The sequence below is a fragment of the Indicator indicator genome, chromosome 3, assembly GCF_027791375.1.
Source record: "Indicator indicator isolate 239-I01 chromosome 3, UM_Iind_1.1, whole genome shotgun sequence".
In the NCBI taxonomy this organism is placed as follows: domain Eukaryota; kingdom Metazoa; phylum Chordata; class Aves; order Piciformes; family Indicatoridae; genus Indicator; species Indicator indicator.
This window is the reverse complement of record NC_072012.1, coordinates 37,374,119-37,394,030: the sequence shown is the minus strand read 5'-3', so window position 1 is coordinate 37,394,030 and position 19,912 is coordinate 37,374,119. Positions and strand designations below refer to the sequence as shown.

Here is a 19,912-nt window from a genome sequence, read left to right as displayed (position 1 = left end):
ACACACTGAGACGGATAAAAACCCTATGATCAGACACACAGAGAGCAATCCCATGTCAAATTTATTATTAAGGAAAACTGTAAATGTAATCCTGAAGTTGTAAAGCTCTACTAGAAAACACTGAGCTAATAAACTGTCATATTATTTAATGTCCATTGTTAGACACCATTGCTTAATAGCTGTAATACCCTGCTTGGTAAGAGAGTAGGGGTTACTTTAGGTAGCAGTTAGGTAATAGGATCAGGTCAGAAGAGCTAATTGTAGGCCTAAATAATGACCTAGTTGGCACAAAAAGCTGTGTGTTCACTTATGCACATTGGACTAAATAACAGCAAAATTTGTAGTCTTAGTGACAGGCTTACAGAGTTCTGAGTTTTTCTGCTATAGTCCCAAGAAATTCCATAGAAGAGGAAAACGAAGCCTTTGCTTTCCACCAGGTTTAAACATATCTGTGTCACAAATTACATTCTCACTCTGAATACTGGAAACTATTAGTAAGGTAAAAATCTACCAGCAATTTAAATGCCATGTTAAACCACCGTATTTTCTTCAGGAATAGAGCCTTGCTGAAGCAACAACTTGTAACTTGTGCCATGTCTGAGCTATCATTGCCACTGAACACCTACAACAGACTTTTGAACTGGGTGGCAAGTCTTGAAATACAGTGTCAGTAGATTTGTAGTGACATCCACGAGATTTCTAGAATTAACATAGCATTTTGAAAATAACTTTGAAAGAGCTATTGCTTTATGAAAAAAACCAAAATGTACAAGTCAGAGAGGCCACCTGGACAATGTTCCCAAGATTGGACCTTGTATAGCAGCAGTTTCTAGAGGACACAGGACAACCCCCTGAGATTTCAAAGCACTGTAATCAGATGGAAAAAAATAACTGTCAGAGTCCCTGTTAATAATTCATCATGTTATGACTGATCCTTACCTTCTTTAGGAATTTTCCCAAGCATATTCTGTGCTTAGTCTGAAAGAAGCCAACAAGTTCAAGGACAAAACAAGCCCAGTACAGTGGTTACTAATGCACACTAACCTCTTACACCACTGTGCTTTATGGGACCAACTTCTAGGCAGCTGCTCCATGAGTTCCAAAAGTTACTGAAATTTGATTAGCTTGCAACTTATCTAGTTGGAGGTCAGTTTGGTAAATAGTGTTGCTTGATCCTCAATTCCTTATCAGAAGAATCCCAGAACAGTTTAGAATTTGTCTGATAGAAAATGCACATAATAGACTGCAAAGGATCCCATCTGCTCTAGTGGACTGGTGGTCAGGGACAATTTTGAATAGAGGAAATACATCCATGTCCCTCAAAGTAATCTAATCATTGTAGAATGGAACAGACTAGAACAGTTCAATTGGAAGGGACCTACAATGATCTAGTCCAACTGCAAGGCACAATTGGACTAGATGATGTAAGTGCTAATTCACTGGACTAGATTGTGCAATGAACTCTAGATCTAAGGGACTGTATACAGAGTAAACAGAAAGTATTTGAGCAAATTAATGTCCCTCAAAATAAACTGTCAGTATCCTTCTACTGTGGTGGCATGCTGTGCACTGGAACCAGTTAATCAAATCAATAGGGACAAGCGGAATTCTAGTCTTGTAATTCCGTTTCTTGAAGAGCAAGGTAGATAAAAATATTGAACCAGATTCTGCAACGTTCACAAACAATTTTGTCTGTAAAACGGTTTTCTTCAGTGTATTAAGGGTATATGCATTGCCCAAATACAGACTATAAGAGGACCAATGCTGAGCTATTCAGCCCCCACTTGAACAGTTAAGAGCTTTCCTTTTCACTACACAGCAAAACTATCACTGTTTAAGATGGTTCTTTCCATTTGAGCTGAATCATCATAAAAACCCCCCAAACCTCCAAAAACACCACCACCCAAAAACCCCCAACCAAGCAAGATGGACCTCTTCAGTCTAACAATATTCTTAAAAGAATTTTGATTTCAGAAGTAAATGAAGCACCTTTTATTGCAGAAACAATTTTAATAAGGTCAAAGTGCACAAAAAGCTATGAGAACACTTACGGCCTCAGTGGACAATGTGTACTGCATACTTCATTACTCATTTCAAAGAGAATTAGTATACATTTTTTTTTTAAACAACAGGTTCATAATTGTCCATCCTGCATGCTTATTCTGTCCATAGTACTGCTGCCCCAAATGCACGAGTTGCACGTTTTAGAGAAGCCTGCAGCTAGAAAGGCTTAACTTCTCTTTTATTAATTCAATTAAAATACTTTTTTTTCCAAAACTTTAACAGGCTTAATTTTCTTTTAAAGCTTTCTTGCAAGTCATGTTTTATAGGCAATATTTTAACCTAGCTTTGGTAGTTGTTGGTGTAACATTTAAAAAAATATTTGTTTCTCACATAATTTACACTTGACATTTAAAACACTGTGACCAAAACCAATGCTAATTTGTACACAGAGTCAGAGGCTAAAAAGATATTTTAGAACTATCACTGTAAGTCTTTACTGTATCATAGTCACTTCAAGTGTTGTAAAGCAGTTCTCTACAATCTTCAGCTTTTCTTCAGAAAGCAGGTTTTCTTGCTTCAGTTGTCCAATGAGTGCTTCCAAGGATCTCAGTCTCCCCAATGTTTTTATCTCCTGCATTTCAAGCAGAGTGATTTTAGAGTGGAGCTTTGAAATTTTTTGCCAGAGGTGATCTCTGTCTATGTCTTGTTTGCAGTATGAATGCTCAGTTTGTAATACTTCACTTCCACTATATGCATTCATGTACATAGTTTTATCAGTTTCTGTCTCCTCTGTGTCAAGAATCTCTTGCTTAACAGGCAAGAAAGAACTATTAACGATTTCAGACTCTTCTGGACTCTCGGCTGGCACAATGATAGCAATGACAGATTCTTCATTTCCACTGAACTGCTCAATAGTTTGCGTGACTGTACTCAGTAAAACTGCATTTTCACTTGCTGGCTGTACTTCAACAGAACAGCCTACAACATGAGAGTTAGGATTTTCAATTGCATAATCAGTAACTGAACCTAAAGCATTTTTCAGTTTCAGAGATGAATTCAAGTAATCAGGGTCTGTAAATTGCAAGACTGTAGCTGTACAACCTACAGGATCCTCCACGGAAGTATGAACACTGGTAGCTTCCATGCTCTGGACTGCTGCTGCCATTAAAACAGGATTAGGTTGATGTATATGCAGGTTAGATGTATTACCAAGAATGATGCTGTCTGCCTGGAAGTGTTCTCCATTTTGAAGTTGCAATTTTTGAATCTGTAAAGGTTTACTCAATGCAGTTGAGCAAACTACTTCTGCTTTTTCACCTAGGTTTTCTGCAATTACAGGATTTTTCTTTGGTATACAAGGTTCAAGTGACACAGATGCCTTCTCTGATTCCACATTTGAATTTGTTTCTTCCAGGTCTCTCTTTACCTCTTGCACAGTGCTCTGGGAAGAGTCTCTTTCCTGAAGAGGAAAAAAACCAAACAAACCCCCACAAATCTAACCACCTTGTAATGAACAAATCACTTGAACATAAAAAAAACTGGGCAAATCTCATTCTACAGCATGGTACTGTGTAACTACTAATTTAGATGAGCACCATTTGAAAACTACAACCAACACCTGGAAACTTATGAACTTATGAACATGCTGCCCAGAGAAGTTTTGGAGTCTCCTTCTCTGGAGATACACAAAACCTGTCTGGACATGTTCTGGTGTAACCTGCTCTAGGTGAACCTGCAACTTCAAAGTCCTACTATTCTGAGATTCCTTAACTTTGCTTCAGATCCTAAATGTTAAAATACAATTTTATAGCTCTGAAGACACTAACACTTTTTTAATTTTTCAAACTCTAAGGAACTTCACTGATTTACATGAGTCATCATAATTTTAAAATACCTTGAAGAGAAATGGCTTGACAAATCTATTTGGCACAGACTGACTAGCACCTCCTATTACTATTTGAAACACTGGTGTTAAATATATGTGTATTAACTATACACAGTATAAGATTTTTTGCATTAAAGATGCAACAAAATTGTTTTGGCCAGTTATAGCAAAGTTTTAGTCATGTGGTCAACCCTAAAGAGAATTTAGTAACAAAAAAAATTATGAACACAAGCATGCAGAACAGTGAAACATCTTTGTGCATATACACATAGGCAGAATTCCTTAAACAAGGAATTAAATTCTGACATCTAAACCTCAGAATTCATAAAAATTGAGGGTTGTTTTTTCTTTTTGGTGGATAGAAATTTTAACAGGAAAATACAATTTGAACAGAAGTTTTTAATGAAATAGGGACAATTTAAAGCTTACCCTTTTTAAGCCCTCTTCTTTTCCTCTCCTCCACATAAGCTACACCCAAACAAGCCTTTTGGTATGTCAGTTAGTAAAACAAAAATACAGTAACACAGTATGTCTTATTTTTTTTCTCATAAACTTGATTATGAAGAGAACAAGCTGTAGAACTTTTACTCATGTTAGGCTTGTGGACTGAAAAAACAAAACAAAACAAAAATCCAGACTAAACCAAACAGAACAAGGATCAGCTTTAGCTTTGCTAACTAAGTATAGGCTGGGCAAATTAAAAAGCAGAAAGATAATTTTGAAGTGAATGTTCATAAAAGTATGCATGTAGTCTGAAGTATCCTAAATACATTATACTTTGTAATTTGATTTTAATGGAAGCTTCAAAAGACTGAAGAATGTATAAAAAAATAGAATGCATTTGGTTACCTCTTATATTTTTAAAGGTGGTACTTCACATCAATCTTAGGAATTTTGAGAGAATGGATGTTTGCCTCTCTCTGTTGTACTAGCAGCTGAAAAAGGCCTTCTCAGATTAAAGATTCTATCTAGACAAATCTCTTATTAAATAAATTAGGGAACCATGTCCCAAATACTTGCCTATGAAAATTGCCATTACGGTTTAAGGAAAAGCACTGAAACACCACTCTGAATAGAACTGCTGGAAGATATTTATTTGCATTGAAAAGCTTCTTTGTCCATCTGTCCCTGCCCTCACACGACATTCTTCAAAATAAAAATGCTTGCAAACTTATTTAGAATGGTTAGTGATATTCAAATGCAGGCAACTAACACTGCTCATGAGACAGAGACATTTCTCATTAGAAGAAAATATAATTAAATCACTTAAACATTTCTGGGAAAATATCCTTCACTTGCTTCGTAATACTTAAAGCAAGGTAATGAAGAACAGTACACAAGTACGGCAGCTCTTCCCTCTCTTTGATGCCCTCAGTTTTCCAAACCAAGAAGTTGCAGACAAGTGTTGGAAAGTAGTTTGGGACTTTAGGTTCTTGTTCCTCTACATTAAGTTAGGAATATAATACGGGCTTTTCCCCCAGGATAACAACAGCTCTTTACCGTGTCTTTCTGACTATTTGGTCTGTGGAGGAATTCTGGCTTTGTGCTAACTACAGAACCAGTGGCCAAGTCAATGGATATGGTTGATTTGCTGAGGTGGTCACTGATAGGGTATGTGTAGATATTTAGAAAAGTGCAGTTACAAGAGTGAGATCAAAGAAAATAATGAGAGAGAGAGAAGTGGGACCTCAGGAAATCAAGGTCACAGGATTACAGATACCAAGAACTGGCACCTGTCTTTCAACAGCAGGGAAGTTATGGGGATACATTGAAAGGAAGCACAGAATATTCTTTTCCTAAACTGGATAAATTAACCTGAGACTTCCCATACATATCGCTGATGCAAATATAATAAAGTCATTGTCATATTATTGGCAATAACGCTGCATAAAAAGTTTATTTCATGACTCTACTGTCCGTCTTTGTAACTGTACTAGGTCTGAGCTACAAAGCCTAAACCTTCTGAGCTCTTAGGTGTTAAGAGAGGTTACAGACAGGAAAGAGAAATGGGTTGTTTGAAACTAATATATTCCAAACCAGTATTTATGTATAGTTAATAAAAGGCCCTAAAAGAACACTGAAATATTAATAATAATTGCACAAGAAAATGTATTTAGAATTGTAATATTCTCATTGAGAGAAATTTTTCTTTGGGAAATTTCCCACAGGAAATGCCTCTGTAATTTCCAATTAAAAAAGATAATGAACCTCCAGTCAAAGTATGGGAAGTTGTTCCTTTACACTATGGAATCACATATTCATTTTGTGTCAATCCTGTTGACAAAATATTTTGATGGACATGAATTCCATTTTAAAAATAAAATATGAATATATTACAGGTAAGTGGAACATCTGTATTACATAAATAGTTGTTAGCTTTGTACTACAACAAAATACATTACCTCATCATCTGGGGAAGAGAAAATGGTTGGCACAGCCGTGTGTTTCAAGTACCGTATCCCCCATCGCACGTCAAGGGAATCGGGGGTAAAATGATCACTGCAGAGAAGCTGGTGCTTGCTTGGAGTCCAGGCATCACGTTTCATGTTCCGCAACCATTTCTCAAGTCTCTCTTTATCATGAAGTGGAAATCTTTTTTAAGCAGTGGAAAAAACAAACAAAAACACAAACAAAACTTTTATTTTTTTAATTTCTTTCTTCTTTTTAAGTAAAGAGTATCTCGTTGCTCCTTGCAAGGCAGTCTTTCCTTACAAAAGGATTAAATCCTTTAAAATTATTTTAAATATGACATGCTAAGCAGGATGTCACTTAGTTGTTTACTGTATTTTGTGTTTCAGCAATAAAGATTTTTACAGTTTTGATGGCCCACATAATATTATGTTGTCCACAGATGACTTTTCAACCATCTAACCTGCTTGAGAAGGAATAAACATTAATAGAAAAAAAATAACAAAAATCAATTGATTTTGAAAATACATGCAAATAGTCAGATATATTACATGAGAAAGTGAAATAAATTAAAAGTGGGTGAAGATACGTAATTTACTTAATGAATTGCAATACACAAGTAAAAGGTAATTTAAAGGTGCATTATGATGCATGTACAGTCAAGCAGTTACGGTAATGGCAACATGAACACCCAGACCACCCTTGGCTCTCATTGCTTACCAGACAGACATCAGGGTATTTGTAATGGCACCTACAGATTTCTCTGGTGCATATCAAGTTTCTTTCAACTCTAACATATAACCCCATATAATATATATAAACCATAACTTCAATTCTGAGCACTGCTAAACAACTACTGATAAGAAAGCAATATTCCTTAGAATCATTAACAATAATAATTTTTAATAAAAGTCCATGCGTTTGTGTGTATGAAACTGTAACAGACATGTTCATGTAGTCATTAAACCCGAGCTGATCATATCTGTAGGATGTAAGAAGTATTAGCTGTTGGCAGTACGGTGGCAAACAAAAACCACAGAATCACATAATGGAAGGGCTGGAAGGGACCTTGAAAGATCATCTAGTCCAACCCCCCTGCCAGAGCAGGATCACCTACACCAGATCACACTGGGAATGCACCCAGGCAGGTTTTGAGTATCTGCAGAAAGGGAGACCCCCGGTGTTCCAATGTTCTGTCACCGTCACAGTGAAAGATTTTGTGAACAAGGGCCTACAGACTCTTCACAAGAGTCATTCTGTTTTATTCCCTAAGTAGAAATGGAGCATTCTTAACTCCATTTCTCTTCTTTGAGCTCTTTTTTCCTTTTAGTTAACAATTAGCTCTTTTACCATGTAATTATGGAACTTCAATGCACATAAAAATTGGTTCTACAGTGAGGTACTCCCACACAACACAAGCTGAGGAGAGAGCCTGGAGAGCTCAGGTCACCCAAACGCTATGAAAGGCACCAGTCAGTCAGGCTACCTCTTGGCAAACCCTAGATCCCTAGATTCAAGGAACAATTCTGGCAAAAAAAATAAGCTCTTGAGGACAGGTTAGACGTTCAGCCTTTTCAAATTCATTTAGACTGTGTATCCCCAGTTGCAGCATTACAAATATCGAGCACAGAGCAGTTAGGCCAGCTGAGACTAGGTCACACTTAAAGGTCAGATGGGGCTCAGACTCAAAACTACAGAGCAGCAGGGGACTAGTTTGGGGTGGTAAAAATCAAGGGAACAAAACTTCCAACTTACATCAGAAGTCATTGCTAATGTAGGGCAAGAGATTTCTATGATTCAAATCTCAGCACCCCTTCCTTCTACAGGGCCATGCTACTCATAATGCAGCACAATCCAACAACCAGATAAAACAGCTGTGTTGTCACAATCATATTTATACTGATACCATGTACTTGACTATAAATATGTATCAGCACTCAAAATTGTTTTGATGATGCATGTAGCACTCGTGTTCTCTAAAGCAACAAAATTAATGTATTTTCTCTCATTTTCATGATAATTTTATGATGAATCACACATTAGAAACAAGCTGGGAAAAAGAGCTTTCCTTCAATACAAACTTGCAAAGCAACCTTCGTGTGGGTCTTCGTACACAGGCTTCCTGATCTTGGAATAACAATGACTAGGCAGCAACTCAAACTTAGTTTGAGGTATAAATTTTACCAAAATAGATTCTGAGGTTAGTTGTGAAATTTATTCTTCAACAGTTTTCCTGATTTTTCTTAAATGCTACAGAATTCCTTCTGTTGACAGTAGCTTATACTACTTTCTACAGAAATACATTTAGTTACCTGCACTGTGCTCCTCTTAGGATTGAGAAACAGTTTTAAACTCATGCCTCTGGGGAATCTACAGCCACGTAACTGCAACAGTACAGAGGTTACTGAATCAGCTTTCTGGATAGTACTATGCAGCAACAGCAACCATAAACTGCATTTTTGCAACCAAGCTAGTTAGCTTCCAGCTAGCTCAGCTGCCTCTAAACAAACTTGCAATGACTTTGCAGCATAGGCAGGAGGATAATTCCAATGTGAATATTTAATGAATCAATAGACGTTTACTTTCCTACTGTGTTAGGTTCACCGTTTAGCTGGCGAGCTGTCAGATACTCTGCTTTCACCATTAAGCCAATGCCTCCACTAGTGCCTGCCCTGACGAAACACCCCTTGCACAAAGGCAGTCACGCTCGAGACAAACTGGGGTAACCGGTGCTACTTAGCTCGAACAGCTAAACAGCCTCGTGATTAGAAGCACAAATTTATTTTTTAGTCGAATCTCTTTGGTTTTCATTCTATAAATCTTCTGCAACTGCTCAAGAGCCCATCGACCCGGATGCACCTCTCCTCCCTAAGCAAACACCGGCCGTCTTCAGTCGGCTGCGTGTGTAATTAAATACTCGTCCTGTCGACGTTTTTGCCTGCACCTTCCCATCTCCCCCAGAGACGAGAGTGTTATTTCCCTCCTACCTCTCGGGAACAGGTTCAAAAGCGAACACTAGTCCCTAAAGTTAGTTTCTCGCCCATTTATCCCTTCCCCCACTTCGGCTTCCCAGGGGCCGATGCAGGCCTCGCCTCACTTGGGCCTGGCCTCTCTGGTATTTGCGGCGTCCAGTGTGAACCCTCATCCAGATACCCTATCGCCTCCGCGGACACTCACGGGTAGAAGCTCAGCTTGCGCTGATCCCTGGCGCTTTGTCCCCCCCGGTTCTTGCAGCAGGAAGCAGCGCAGTACCGCGGCATAGTGGAGCGGTGCGGCCCAAGTGCGGGGCGGAACCATCCCCACGGCGGCAGGGGCCGCGGGGGACAGCAGTCACGGGAACAACTGCAGCTCCCACCGCCCCCAGCGTCAGGGGAAGGAGCTCCGCCCAGCAGCGGCTGCACGGCCCTCGCCGTCCGCGTGCGGCGTGTTACGTGAGGCTGAGCGGCCAATGGCGCAGCGCTTCGTGTAGGAACCGCTGTCGGGGCGTGGGGGGACAGTCTGCGCGAGCGCTGACGAGGGTTGGGCGGGAGTGGAGCGCGGGGCGCTGAGGGGCAGGGGCCTCTGTGCTGGCGGCGGTGAGTGCGGGCTGAGGTAATGGACTGGTGGGGAACGGGCCATCCCGCAACGGGGAGAGGAGCCTGGACCGCTCTGGAAGGGCTTGGGGAGGGCGGAGGAGCGTTGAGGTCGCTGGAGGGAAGGCGGACGCGGAGGGGTCGGGGTTATTGGAAGCGGCTGGGGCAGCTGAAAGAGAGAGGCTGAGGATGGTGTGGGAAAGGAGGGCACTAGGACTCGTTCTGGTAGATTGATTTGCTCTTTAGGCCTCTTGGGTCTCTTACTTCTTACTAGGCCTACCTACTGTGGTCGTTCCCAAGCCTGGACGATTTGGAGATAGTACAGCGTCGCTTAATGTTGCTGGTATCATCTGCTGAAGTCTGGCTGGGTCTCACTTTGTCGTACGGCTCTAGTGAGGTTCGTTAGGGGTCTGGGGAGGATGACTCAGGGAGAGACTCTGTCGTTTCCCTCTTCTCCAGAGCAAGATTCACGAGCTTTATAGATTTGCTTACCAGTCAATACAGGAGAAGCCATGAAAAGTAGAAGCCCCGCAGTTTGACAGACTTTCCTGCAGCGGGCAGTGGACTAATCATCGGTATAGTCGAGAAACCGCACACAACTTTGATAACTTGCTTGCTACTAATAAATCGTTTGCAGAAATAATTATATGACAGAAAAATTCATGTAACAGTAGTGATGCTGTGGATTTTTCTGAGTATGTGAAGCTTCTGGAATATAAAGTGTTTACCAAAGCTTTTTGCTAATTACTTTTAAAGAGGGATGGAATAGGATATTTGCATTGCAAGATGGAAGTAGCTCCGCATTTTCTATGTGTGACAGATTTTATTCCAGGAACACCATCCTTAAACATCACTTCATCATGCAGCTATTGATAAAGGTCTATAAACCAATCACCTCTATGATACTTTTGATAAATGTTAGACTATGTACTTGTTATACCAAGTTTAACAGTAGTCAACATTTGTAACTACTTCTCTAACAGAGTTAAATAATAATTCTGTGTTAAAAAAATCCCTAACTTTATTACTAGATATACCCAAAAGGAATTTAGCTCTTTGTAATTGTTAGGAAGGACAGTTTTGTGGCATAACCTTAACGTATAGAAGTATACAGAACTGAATGAATTCAGGAATGTGCTTTAAGTAACTACTGTGCGTGGCCTGGAAAGCAGAACTTAACCTCCACCTTTTCAACAGGGAAACAGAAGAGACACAAGCAGAGTGTTTTAAAGAGGCTATTTGGAAAGTAATAGTAAAAATAATTTGAGATGGCAGAGCTGAGGTCAGACATTTAATGTCTTAGCATTAGCAGTACCAGCACTAAGATGCTGTCAGCGTTTAACACAGGTATTTTCTAAAAGGCAAATTCAATAACTGATGATAGTGTCTAAATGTAAGACTTATTATGTTTTTGTGATAACATAAGTTTAAAATGTTGTTCATGAGTTTGTACTGTATTTGATTTTAATTTATGTTTAATTCTTGAGTTATGTGGAATCATTCAAGGGCAGCCTTAAATTTGTTGAGTAAAAAAGTACTGGAGCTTCAGTATTGATTTTCTTTTTAATTTTTTTTTTGTATACTTTAGAAATTCAGATAAAAGTAGGGGCAATATAGCATAGAACTGCATTAGAGAAATCCTAAAGTAAAAATGTAGAAAAAGGAAAACTTTGGTGTAATTCATTATCAAGAATAATAGGAGTTGAGAAGGTTAGGCTGAGCAGAAAACTTCAAAGGAATTGATATTCTCAGGCTCTGATGAGCTTGGGAGGTATAAAATAGGGTTTGGCTCTTAATGAAGTACATAAATTGCTCTTTTCAGTGTTTAATAGTAGAAATAGAAATGTTAACCTTAAGAGATTACACTAGATGATTATATAAGCAAAATTCAGGTGTATGGAAATGAAGTGAAATATAAACAATCTCACAAGTGAGATGAAGATTTAATTCTATATCTATAAAGCACAAATAAAGAAATCCCCCAACGTGTGGAAGGATTGTACAAGTGTGTGGCTCTCAGTGCCCAAGAGGCAAAATTTCAGGTTAGTGAAGTGGTGAGAGAAAGTATGTAGAAAAGCTTTGGAAGGGCTCATAAAAATGTCTAGTGTCATGCATGAAGAATACTGGAAAGAAGTCTCCATTTGGTATCTAAGTGTGCTGGTCAAAATACAAATTGTTTCAACTGCTGCTCTTAAACACTTGATATCATGCAGGCTGCTAGCCAAATAAATTCTTAAGAGGGCATGAGTACATTAATCTTACAAGCTTTTTGCTCTTGCCTCACAACATTTATTTTAGCCACTGACATACTTGTTAGAAATGGTATGGTTTTACATTTTGGGTGTTTGAGTGTTAATTTCTTTGGAGCGTATGGGCTTGCTATTAAACACTTTATTATTTTATGTACCTGATAATCAAAGGTTTTGACTCCTATAAGTTTTTGGGCCATGTTACCGTCCAAGAATATTTTCACTTTAATGGTACTTAGATTTATTCAACTTTTGGGAAAGTAATACCATTCATCTATCTGCAGTTGTACTTAGAGTACATTCAAATCAGTGTAATCTGGAGAGGGGAACATGTACTCTGGCACAATTCAAGGCGTTGTCATGCATCCTGCTAGTTAGGTGACAGCCAGTGTTCTGTCTTGGAACCTTCATGTTTATGTACTCTGTTTTAAATATAATATGCCTAACCCTTTGAAAATAATTTGATCTCTTCTGATAAGAAGAGTTCATTCAGTCCTTGACAAAAATCACGAAAGGTCTTGTGACTATGTGGATATGATTTTTCTTAAGACTTCTTTATGTTTATGCCACAGCTTTTTCCATGAGTTCTAGCAGTTTGGTTTTAAAATGTAACTTTTTTGACAAATACATTGCTGAAAAAAATAGCTACAACTTCTATGTACTGTTGAACCTGTTTGTCTTGTATAAAAGACATTTTCTGAGTTCAGACATTGAGAGTTTCATATGTAAAACTTTATATGGCATTTATCAGATTAAATCTTTGCTATCAAATATATGGTAGGTATTTTTATTTAGAGTACAATCTAATACAAAGGTAAACTAAGCTTAGCCCACTGTAAAGAAATGTGCCCTACTTGACTAACTCTACTGTTTTACTCACCATAGTCAGTTAAATGTTCTGAAGCTGAGCATGAGCATCTAACAGTCTTGTTGCATGTTGCAGTTGATCTCTAGGGCAGTTGTGTTTTCAGGCTCTTAATGTTTAAGTATTGTATGGGTTTTTGTAACCTGCACTTAATTTAGAGCTGTTTTCTTTATGGTCCTGTAATTTGGCTTAGTTTAGTTAGTTCAGGTATGCCAGCATGAAGTGTTTGATACAGTGAAATGTATTGTGTGTTACAGCAGCCCTTTTGGATAATGTACAGTTAGGAATAGATGTAAATCAAAGATGAATACTGAAGCGTGCTTGTGATGCATATGAAATGTGAATTTGCAGTATTTACATTTTACATATTTTATGATTGTGAAACAAGGAGAATGAAATTTGACATGAGTGAAACAAAATGCTTACCTGTCTGTCACATACAGGTCTTCTTCTTCCAACGTATAGTTGTACCTTTGAGTTTTATTGTGGAACCTGAAATAACTTGCTCTTCAAATATACTTTGTTTTTCCTTCTAGGAACCAGAGAAATGGCGACGACACAATCAGTCTTCACATTTGCTCTCTGCATTTTAATGATAACTGAATTAATATTGGCTACAGAGAGCTATTATGATATTTTAGGAGTTCCAAAAAATGCATCTGACCGCCAGATCAAGAAAGCATTTCACAAGCTGGCTATGAAATACCACCCAGACAAAAATAAGAGTCCTGGTGCAGAAGCAAAATTTAGAGAAATTGCAGAAGGTAATATGTGCTGACCTTAGTCTTAATAATTTGATAAGTGGTGTGTGCCTGTGAGCAAGTGTGGTAAATTGCATACTCTGTTTTTATTGAATGGAGGGTAAAAGGTTTTGTTGGGTTTTTTTTCCCTTCTTATTTCTACTTCTGGAGTGTCCAGTGACTAATATCAGTATCTGACTTGTTTCTGTGTCCTTGCACATAGACAGGCCTTCTGCATAGTTTATGCATTCCTTCTTAATTAGGCGTTTTGGCCTGTGCCTCTTCTTGCAAAAATTACTTGGCAGTAGGACAGGTTCAGCATGAGGAGGTTAATTCTTATCTTGCCGTCTGTCTTGTAAGATCCATCTCAGGGTTGCTAGGGCTTCAGGGGGACCTTACAGCAACTTTTCTAGTGACTATGGGAAGACTATTAAAAAACCCACAAAACACTAAAATCCCAAACCCCACCCAAACCCCCCAAGTCCAATCAAACTGAATAAAAAAAACCCCAAACCCAAAACACAGTGAAGTGCTTCAGTGGTTCATGATGGGAGTACAAGGTAAAAAAGGTGCAAGAGGTTCAGAATAGTTTATAAGAAGAAATCTTTTCACCTTGAGGATAGGTGTTGTAGTGTGGTGTGCTAAAATTCCCCTCCCACATTAACAACACTGGACTAGCTCAGTTCAGAAGCGAATGTAGCTGTATTTCAAGCAAAAACTACAGTCCACAATGGAGTGCAATGAATATATACAAAATATACAGTGTTTATAATATTTACAAATATGTACAATTAATAGAAACAGCACAAAACCCTCCTGCTGCGCCTTCTTGCCTCCCCCTTCCCTGCCTTTTCCAGACCCCCCTGGCAGAAGGAAGAAAGACAAGAAGCAGAGAGGTTGTTAAAACTTAGCTTTCAAGGTCAGTATGCTAGTATGTTATCTTCGAAAGCAAAGCCAGAAGAACGCTAGAACAACTCTGTTAGCCCAGCAGAGAAACACCAGACAGACTAATAGACAGACTGAACTTTGAGTACTGACACTTAAACATTTCTATCTCCCCAATGGAAGTGTTTAGAATAATCATTATTTTGCTTTCTTACACCCAGTTATGATTTATTTACATTCTTTTAGTTGTCTGCCCGAACTCTCTGAAAAGAAATTAAAGGCATAGCTTTAAAACCATCACAAAAGGCTAGTATTGGAACAGGTGGTTTAGAGAGGTTGTGAAGTCTCCAACCTTGGAGATTTTTCAGGGATGAGTAGATAAATCCCTGAGTAACCTAGACTGATCTCATAGCTGACCCTATTTTGAGGAGGAGGCTACAATAGAGACCTTCTGAAGTCACTTCCAATGTGAATTACTCTGGGATCTTAGGAATGCACCATTCATAAGTGTTGTGTAATAAAATATAGTGGTGGAAGTGAACAATCGAGAAGAGAAAAGGGCTTGCTGAAATGTAAGGCGCTCCCACTTATGTTCCCCTTAGACTCTGTTACGACGTCTGTCTATTCATATAGCTAAGAAGAGATTTCTGTGTTTTGCCTTCTTGCCTGCAGAAAAATTCCTTTGAAGATAGTCATTAATGTAGTGAGAGGGAGGAACAGACTTGTTAGATACTGCAGTTGTTAGCACCCATGGCAGGAGGAACTAGGAACTCTTGTGTTGAGTATATAGAGTAGTTGCAAGCCTTTGGCAGACAACAGAAGTCTTAAAAATAATTGATGTTATCAGAATGGGAATATTACCTGTCAGAGTTCCTGCTTTAGAACATCAGTAGCTGTAGTGGATCAAAGACTGTGTGGAAACCTAATTCCATTTCAGGTATATCTGATCACAAAATCTAGGTTTATTGTTGAATTTTTGAAAAATTGAAAATTTGAACATAGGGGAAATTAATTTCCTTTATCTCCTTGATATTTTTCTCTTTGCTTAGTTGTAACTGCAGTAATGTGCTGGCTAGCTGGCAAGTAGTTTTGCAGACATGGCAGTTTCCATGATAGGGATGCATCAGGCAGTTCATTTTGCTAGGCATTCATTTGCCTTCAGTCTTTCTGATCACCATCTGTCATTGCTATTTTCTTTCCAAATAAACACTAAGTTAAACTGGTTTATGTGAATTTAAAAAATTGAGGCTATAATCTGTTCTCATAGTATAGGTATATTTATTGTTGTAAATAAAGGACAATGTATTTTTGAACTGCTTGTTTTGGATTGTAGAAAGTTAAACACAGCTTGAATGAGATTGCGTGTTGTCTGAAAGCCTTGCTTGAAGTTCATCCTGCTGAGGGAATGGGAGAAAGCTGTTCTTTGTATTTATGTATGACTTTGTTTTTTTTCTTCTTTTTTAATGGGAATGTAAATAAACTTTATTTATTTATTTGTTTAAAAAATGGAAACAGCATATGAAACATTATCAGATGAGAATAAACGAAGAGAATATGATCAGTTTGGCCGTCATGGAGGACAAGAAAATAATGGAAGCCCATTCCATCAGTCGTTTAATTTCAACTTTGATGATCTGTTCAAAGACTTTGATCTCTTTAGTCAAAAGTCACGATCCAAAAAGCACTTTGAAAATCACTTCCGAAGTCATCGGGAAGCTCACAGTCGGCAAAGACGCTCTTTCCAAGAGTTCTCCTTTGGAGGTGGACTGTTTGATGATGTCTTTGAAAATATGGAAAAGATGTTTTCTTTTAGTGACTTTGAAAATGCACACCGACACGCGGTGCGAACTGATACCCGGTTTCATGGATCCAGCAAGCACTGTAGGACTGTCACTCAGAGACGAGGAAACATGGTGACCACCTATACAGACTGTTCTGGACAATAATGTTTCTTTTCATCTCTTTCCTTCTTTCAACGTCTTCATAATCTTTCTTGGTTTTGTGCTAACATGGAAAAAATTCTTTGAACTGTTTGTTCTAAAAAACACTTAACTGCTTTGAAGAAACTTTAGATGGAACTAATCTTCAGAATAGAAACACACATTTGGAAAGTAGACAGCAGCTTACAGTGGGAGAGAAATAATTTCATGTGACAGAAGAAGTTGTATGTAGTTCAGTTTAGTAAACACTTCCCATAAATTTGAACTTCAACACAAGATATATATTTTAAATCTCAGAAATGTAACATAGTTTTTCTCATGTATGCAAATTCAGGACTGTTTGAGTTACTGGTGCATGGATTGCAGCAGAGGAGATACTTTAATTTTGAAGTGCTGCTTTTTTTATTATGTCTTTCGAAGTTCTAACTTGCAGTTTTTACCTGATGTGGCAGTAGAGATGAGTTATTTGGGTCTTTGTTACTCTTTCCAGCATTGCAAATGTATTGATAATAAAACACTTTCTGAAGCTGGAAAATAACAAGAGGGAGTATGTTAAGGTTGTAGTTCACCTGGGAGAGTGATGTAGGAGTTGCTGAAAAGATCTTAGGATTTGAGTAACCTTTGACTTATTTAAGGAGTATTCATATATGTAAGTTTGTGTGCACACAGTCTTTTTCTTCCAAAAATACCTATTTTTTCAAAGCTTGGAAGAGCACTCTGCTTATTATATTACCAGGTGTGCAATGTAGTTCCTCTAGCTCACTTTATTGAACTTAAATACTCCTCGGTGCTCTCATGAACTAAGATGAGCTTGCCTCCAGATTCCTAGAGTTTTTGGAAGGGTCTAAATAAAAAATAGATTGTATTTAGATTGACAGATTGATTATTTGTCAGCAGGAATTTTTCAGTATTGTGATTTGAAAGGTAAATTCTTTAGCATAAACACAGAAAAAAAAAGAAAATTACAATTGTGTTCATCTGGTGACTTGTGGTGCTGGAATCTGCTAATAAGGACAGTAAAAATGGCTATCAGTTTCAGCATGATGGAAATCCATAGCCAGTCTAAACTATTGGAAAAAAAAAATAAACCAGCAACAACAACAACCCCCAACCCAACAACCCAAACAGAAAATACCAAAAAACTCCACAAAATAACCTCCCATCCCCCCAACAAAACCCTCGACTATCCTAACTTACATAAATCCAGGTTTAGTATATTAAGTTGGTTTCTCCTAAAAAATTAGTCACCTACATACTGCTGTCTCATCAGAGCAGCTGGGTAAGAATTTACTTTTCAGATTGACTGTAGGAGCGAAAGGAGCATTTTAAGCAGCTGTGTTCTAAATAGACTTTGACATCTTAAAATCTTTATCAAAAGAAATGTAACCCTTTGCTTCTCAGATGAATATTAAAAGCTGCCTGTTTGCTAAGTAACCTTCCCTTCAAGGGTACGTATTATTGCTTCAGTTTTCATTCACTAAATACTTGTAATGGATTGTTGCATTGTATTAAGTGCTTTTCCTTTTCCATGTTCTTCTTTATTTATTAATAGACTAATACCTCATATATGGTCTTTATAAAAAGCCAGTAATTTGTGCAACATTATCGGAATGTGCAATATTCTTACAGTAGGAAAAGTGCTGGAGTATGTTTGTTATTTCCACCTTTTTTCTATGTAAGTAGAGATTTTTAGTTTCTTCTGTGTAGTTAATATATGATTCAACCAAAAGTTGTAATTCATGTAGATCTCTGCATTGTTTAATATTGTTCAGCAGTCCTGTGCATGAAGCAAGTTATCTGCCTGATTCTTACCATGTGGGCGTCCAAGTGAACAAATTAACTTAAAGGTCTGAATTACTTTCACAATTATAATGTTTGGGTTTTTATTTAATTTTTTTTTTAGAAGGTGTTTCTGTACGCATTTGCAGAGGTTTGTTCACACTGAAAAGACTTTGGAAAGATGTGGCCTTTAGTATTAGATGTAAGAGTATTAGTGAATGTTGTTTAGGGGTGATGACTGTGGGAACTTTGAGGTGGGAAGCAACTGCAGAAGCAGGATGCAAAGTTAATAAGTTGAAATAATGCTTTCTTGGTCTAGTGAATAAGCAGAATAAGTAGTTCTTAAGTGTGGGAAAAAGAATACTTAAAATTCCTACTAGAATCAAAACATTTATCCAAAGGTAATTTCTTTAGTTAAGAATTTGGCTCTATTCCCTAATCCTAAATTAGAGGACTGAAAGCTAAAACTAGCATTTTAAGTTGTAAGAAACAGCCACCTCCAAAATTAGTCTGTTTTAAATGACTATATGAGTTTGCTGTCTTGTGGGCTAAGCTTTTGAGTGAAAATCAAGGGTCCTTGGCTGCTTCTAGGTTAGTGTTCTCTCTAAACCTTACTAGTACAAAGTGAACTTGTTGTTCTGTACACTTTAAAGTCAAAGTATGAAGCTGATAAAATGATAGGGCTGCTAGTTTTCTAGCTGATACTACCTTAAAAGGACTCCTGACTAGTCTATTTTTATCTTCTTGCAAATAAAACATCCAACTAATACTTCCTGTTATTCCTATGGCTTCTCCAAGTGACCTTTCTGCTTGATTTGGGTGTTGATTCAAAAGAGAGGTCATCACTAGTATTGCAGAGGCTAGTCTATGGCTATCCATATGGCTTTCTATGATGAGTAGTATACTTTGAATAGACTTCAGCTGAAGAAATTCTGTCAGGTTTTCCTTAGCCAGCATTCTGCAGTTCCATGGCTATCAGAACACAAGCCTGCAAAACACGTTGTGCTTCTGACTTCAGAGCTCTTGCACATTCTTTTCCTATTTATAGTGTTTGCTTCATGGCAGGCTCTCCAGTGGAAATCCTGATATAACCTCATGACATCCCTGACTTCAAGAGTTTCTTAAGTGCCATCATTCATCTCCATACCTTGTGAAATAGACCCAGCAAAACCTAGGTGGTGAAAAATACAGTTCTTAATTTTTGAAAGACATTTATGCATATGTAACTCCAAATGGTTGAGTTTATAAATCACTGAAAACAATGTTTGTTTTTTTTTTTTTCGTTATGCTTTTGAAACAGTATCTAGTGGAGATGAAAGTACTGTAAACTTAAATAGGGTGCCATTACATTAAACGTATAAAAATTGTTTGTGTTGCTTTTTCTTCCTGTCCCCCCCAGATGTGGATGGAAGCCAGATTCAAGTGGGTTGTGTAACACTTGTGTTTTATGGAGCATTTTGACTACTATGGTTTTCCTGAATGAGATGCTGGGGTTGGCAAGGAAAAGGGAGTGAAGCTGAAAGAAACTGACTTTACCTAGTTGGTAAATCCCTTCTGGGATTCGTTATGGCTTATTAGGCTATT

At 38.0% G+C, this 19,912-nt stretch overlaps 2 protein-coding genes across 2 annotated transcripts; one reads left to right on the top strand and one right to left on the bottom strand.

Annotated features, from left to right (window-relative positions):
• Positions 1-1,995: 1,995 nt before the first annotated feature.
• THAP5 (THAP domain containing 5) lies at positions 1,996-9,558 on the bottom strand. The gene is made up of 3 exons (XM_054399640.1): positions 9,476-9,558; positions 6,292-6,481; positions 1,996-3,463 (listed from the first exon to the last, which is right to left on the bottom strand). Exons 1-3 carry the CDS (start codon positions 9,556-9,558, stop codon positions 2,498-2,500), a joined length of 1,239 nt encoding a protein of 412 aa, XP_054255615.1. The 3' UTR covers positions 1,996-2,497.
• Positions 9,559-13,531: 3,973 nt separating this feature from the next.
• DNAJB9 (DnaJ heat shock protein family (Hsp40) member B9) lies at positions 13,532-19,661 on the top strand. The gene is made up of 2 exons (XM_054399440.1): positions 13,532-13,748; positions 16,125-19,661. Exons 1-2 carry the CDS (start codon positions 13,532-13,534, stop codon positions 16,553-16,555), a joined length of 648 nt encoding a protein of 215 aa, XP_054255415.1. The 3' UTR covers positions 16,556-19,661.
• Positions 19,662-19,912: the final 251 nt, after the last annotated feature.

What these genes read in the sequence shown, in the direction of transcription:
- THAP5 (XM_054399640.1), bottom strand. Translation starts at nt 9,558, where the DNA reads ATGCCGCGGTACTGCGCTGCTTCCTGCTGCAAGAACCGGGGGGGACAA. An exon ending in CGCAAGCTGAGCTTCTACCC is followed by an intron (nt 6,482 to 9,475) that starts GTGAGTGTCCGC and finishes TGCTTAAAAAAG; the next exon opens with ATTTCCACTTCATGATAAAG. An exon ending in TCTCTTCCCCAGATGATGAG is followed by an intron (nt 3,464 to 6,291) that starts GTAATGTATTTT and finishes TTTCCTCTTCAG; the next exon opens with GAAAGAGACTCTTCCCAGAG.
- DNAJB9 (XM_054399440.1), top strand. Translation starts at nt 13,532, where the DNA reads ATGGCGACGACACAATCAGTCTTCACATTTGCTCTCTGCATTTTAATG. An exon ending in ATTTAGAGAAATTGCAGAAG is followed by an intron (nt 13,749 to 16,124) that starts GTAATATGTGCT and finishes AAATGGAAACAG; the next exon opens with CATATGAAACATTATCAGAT.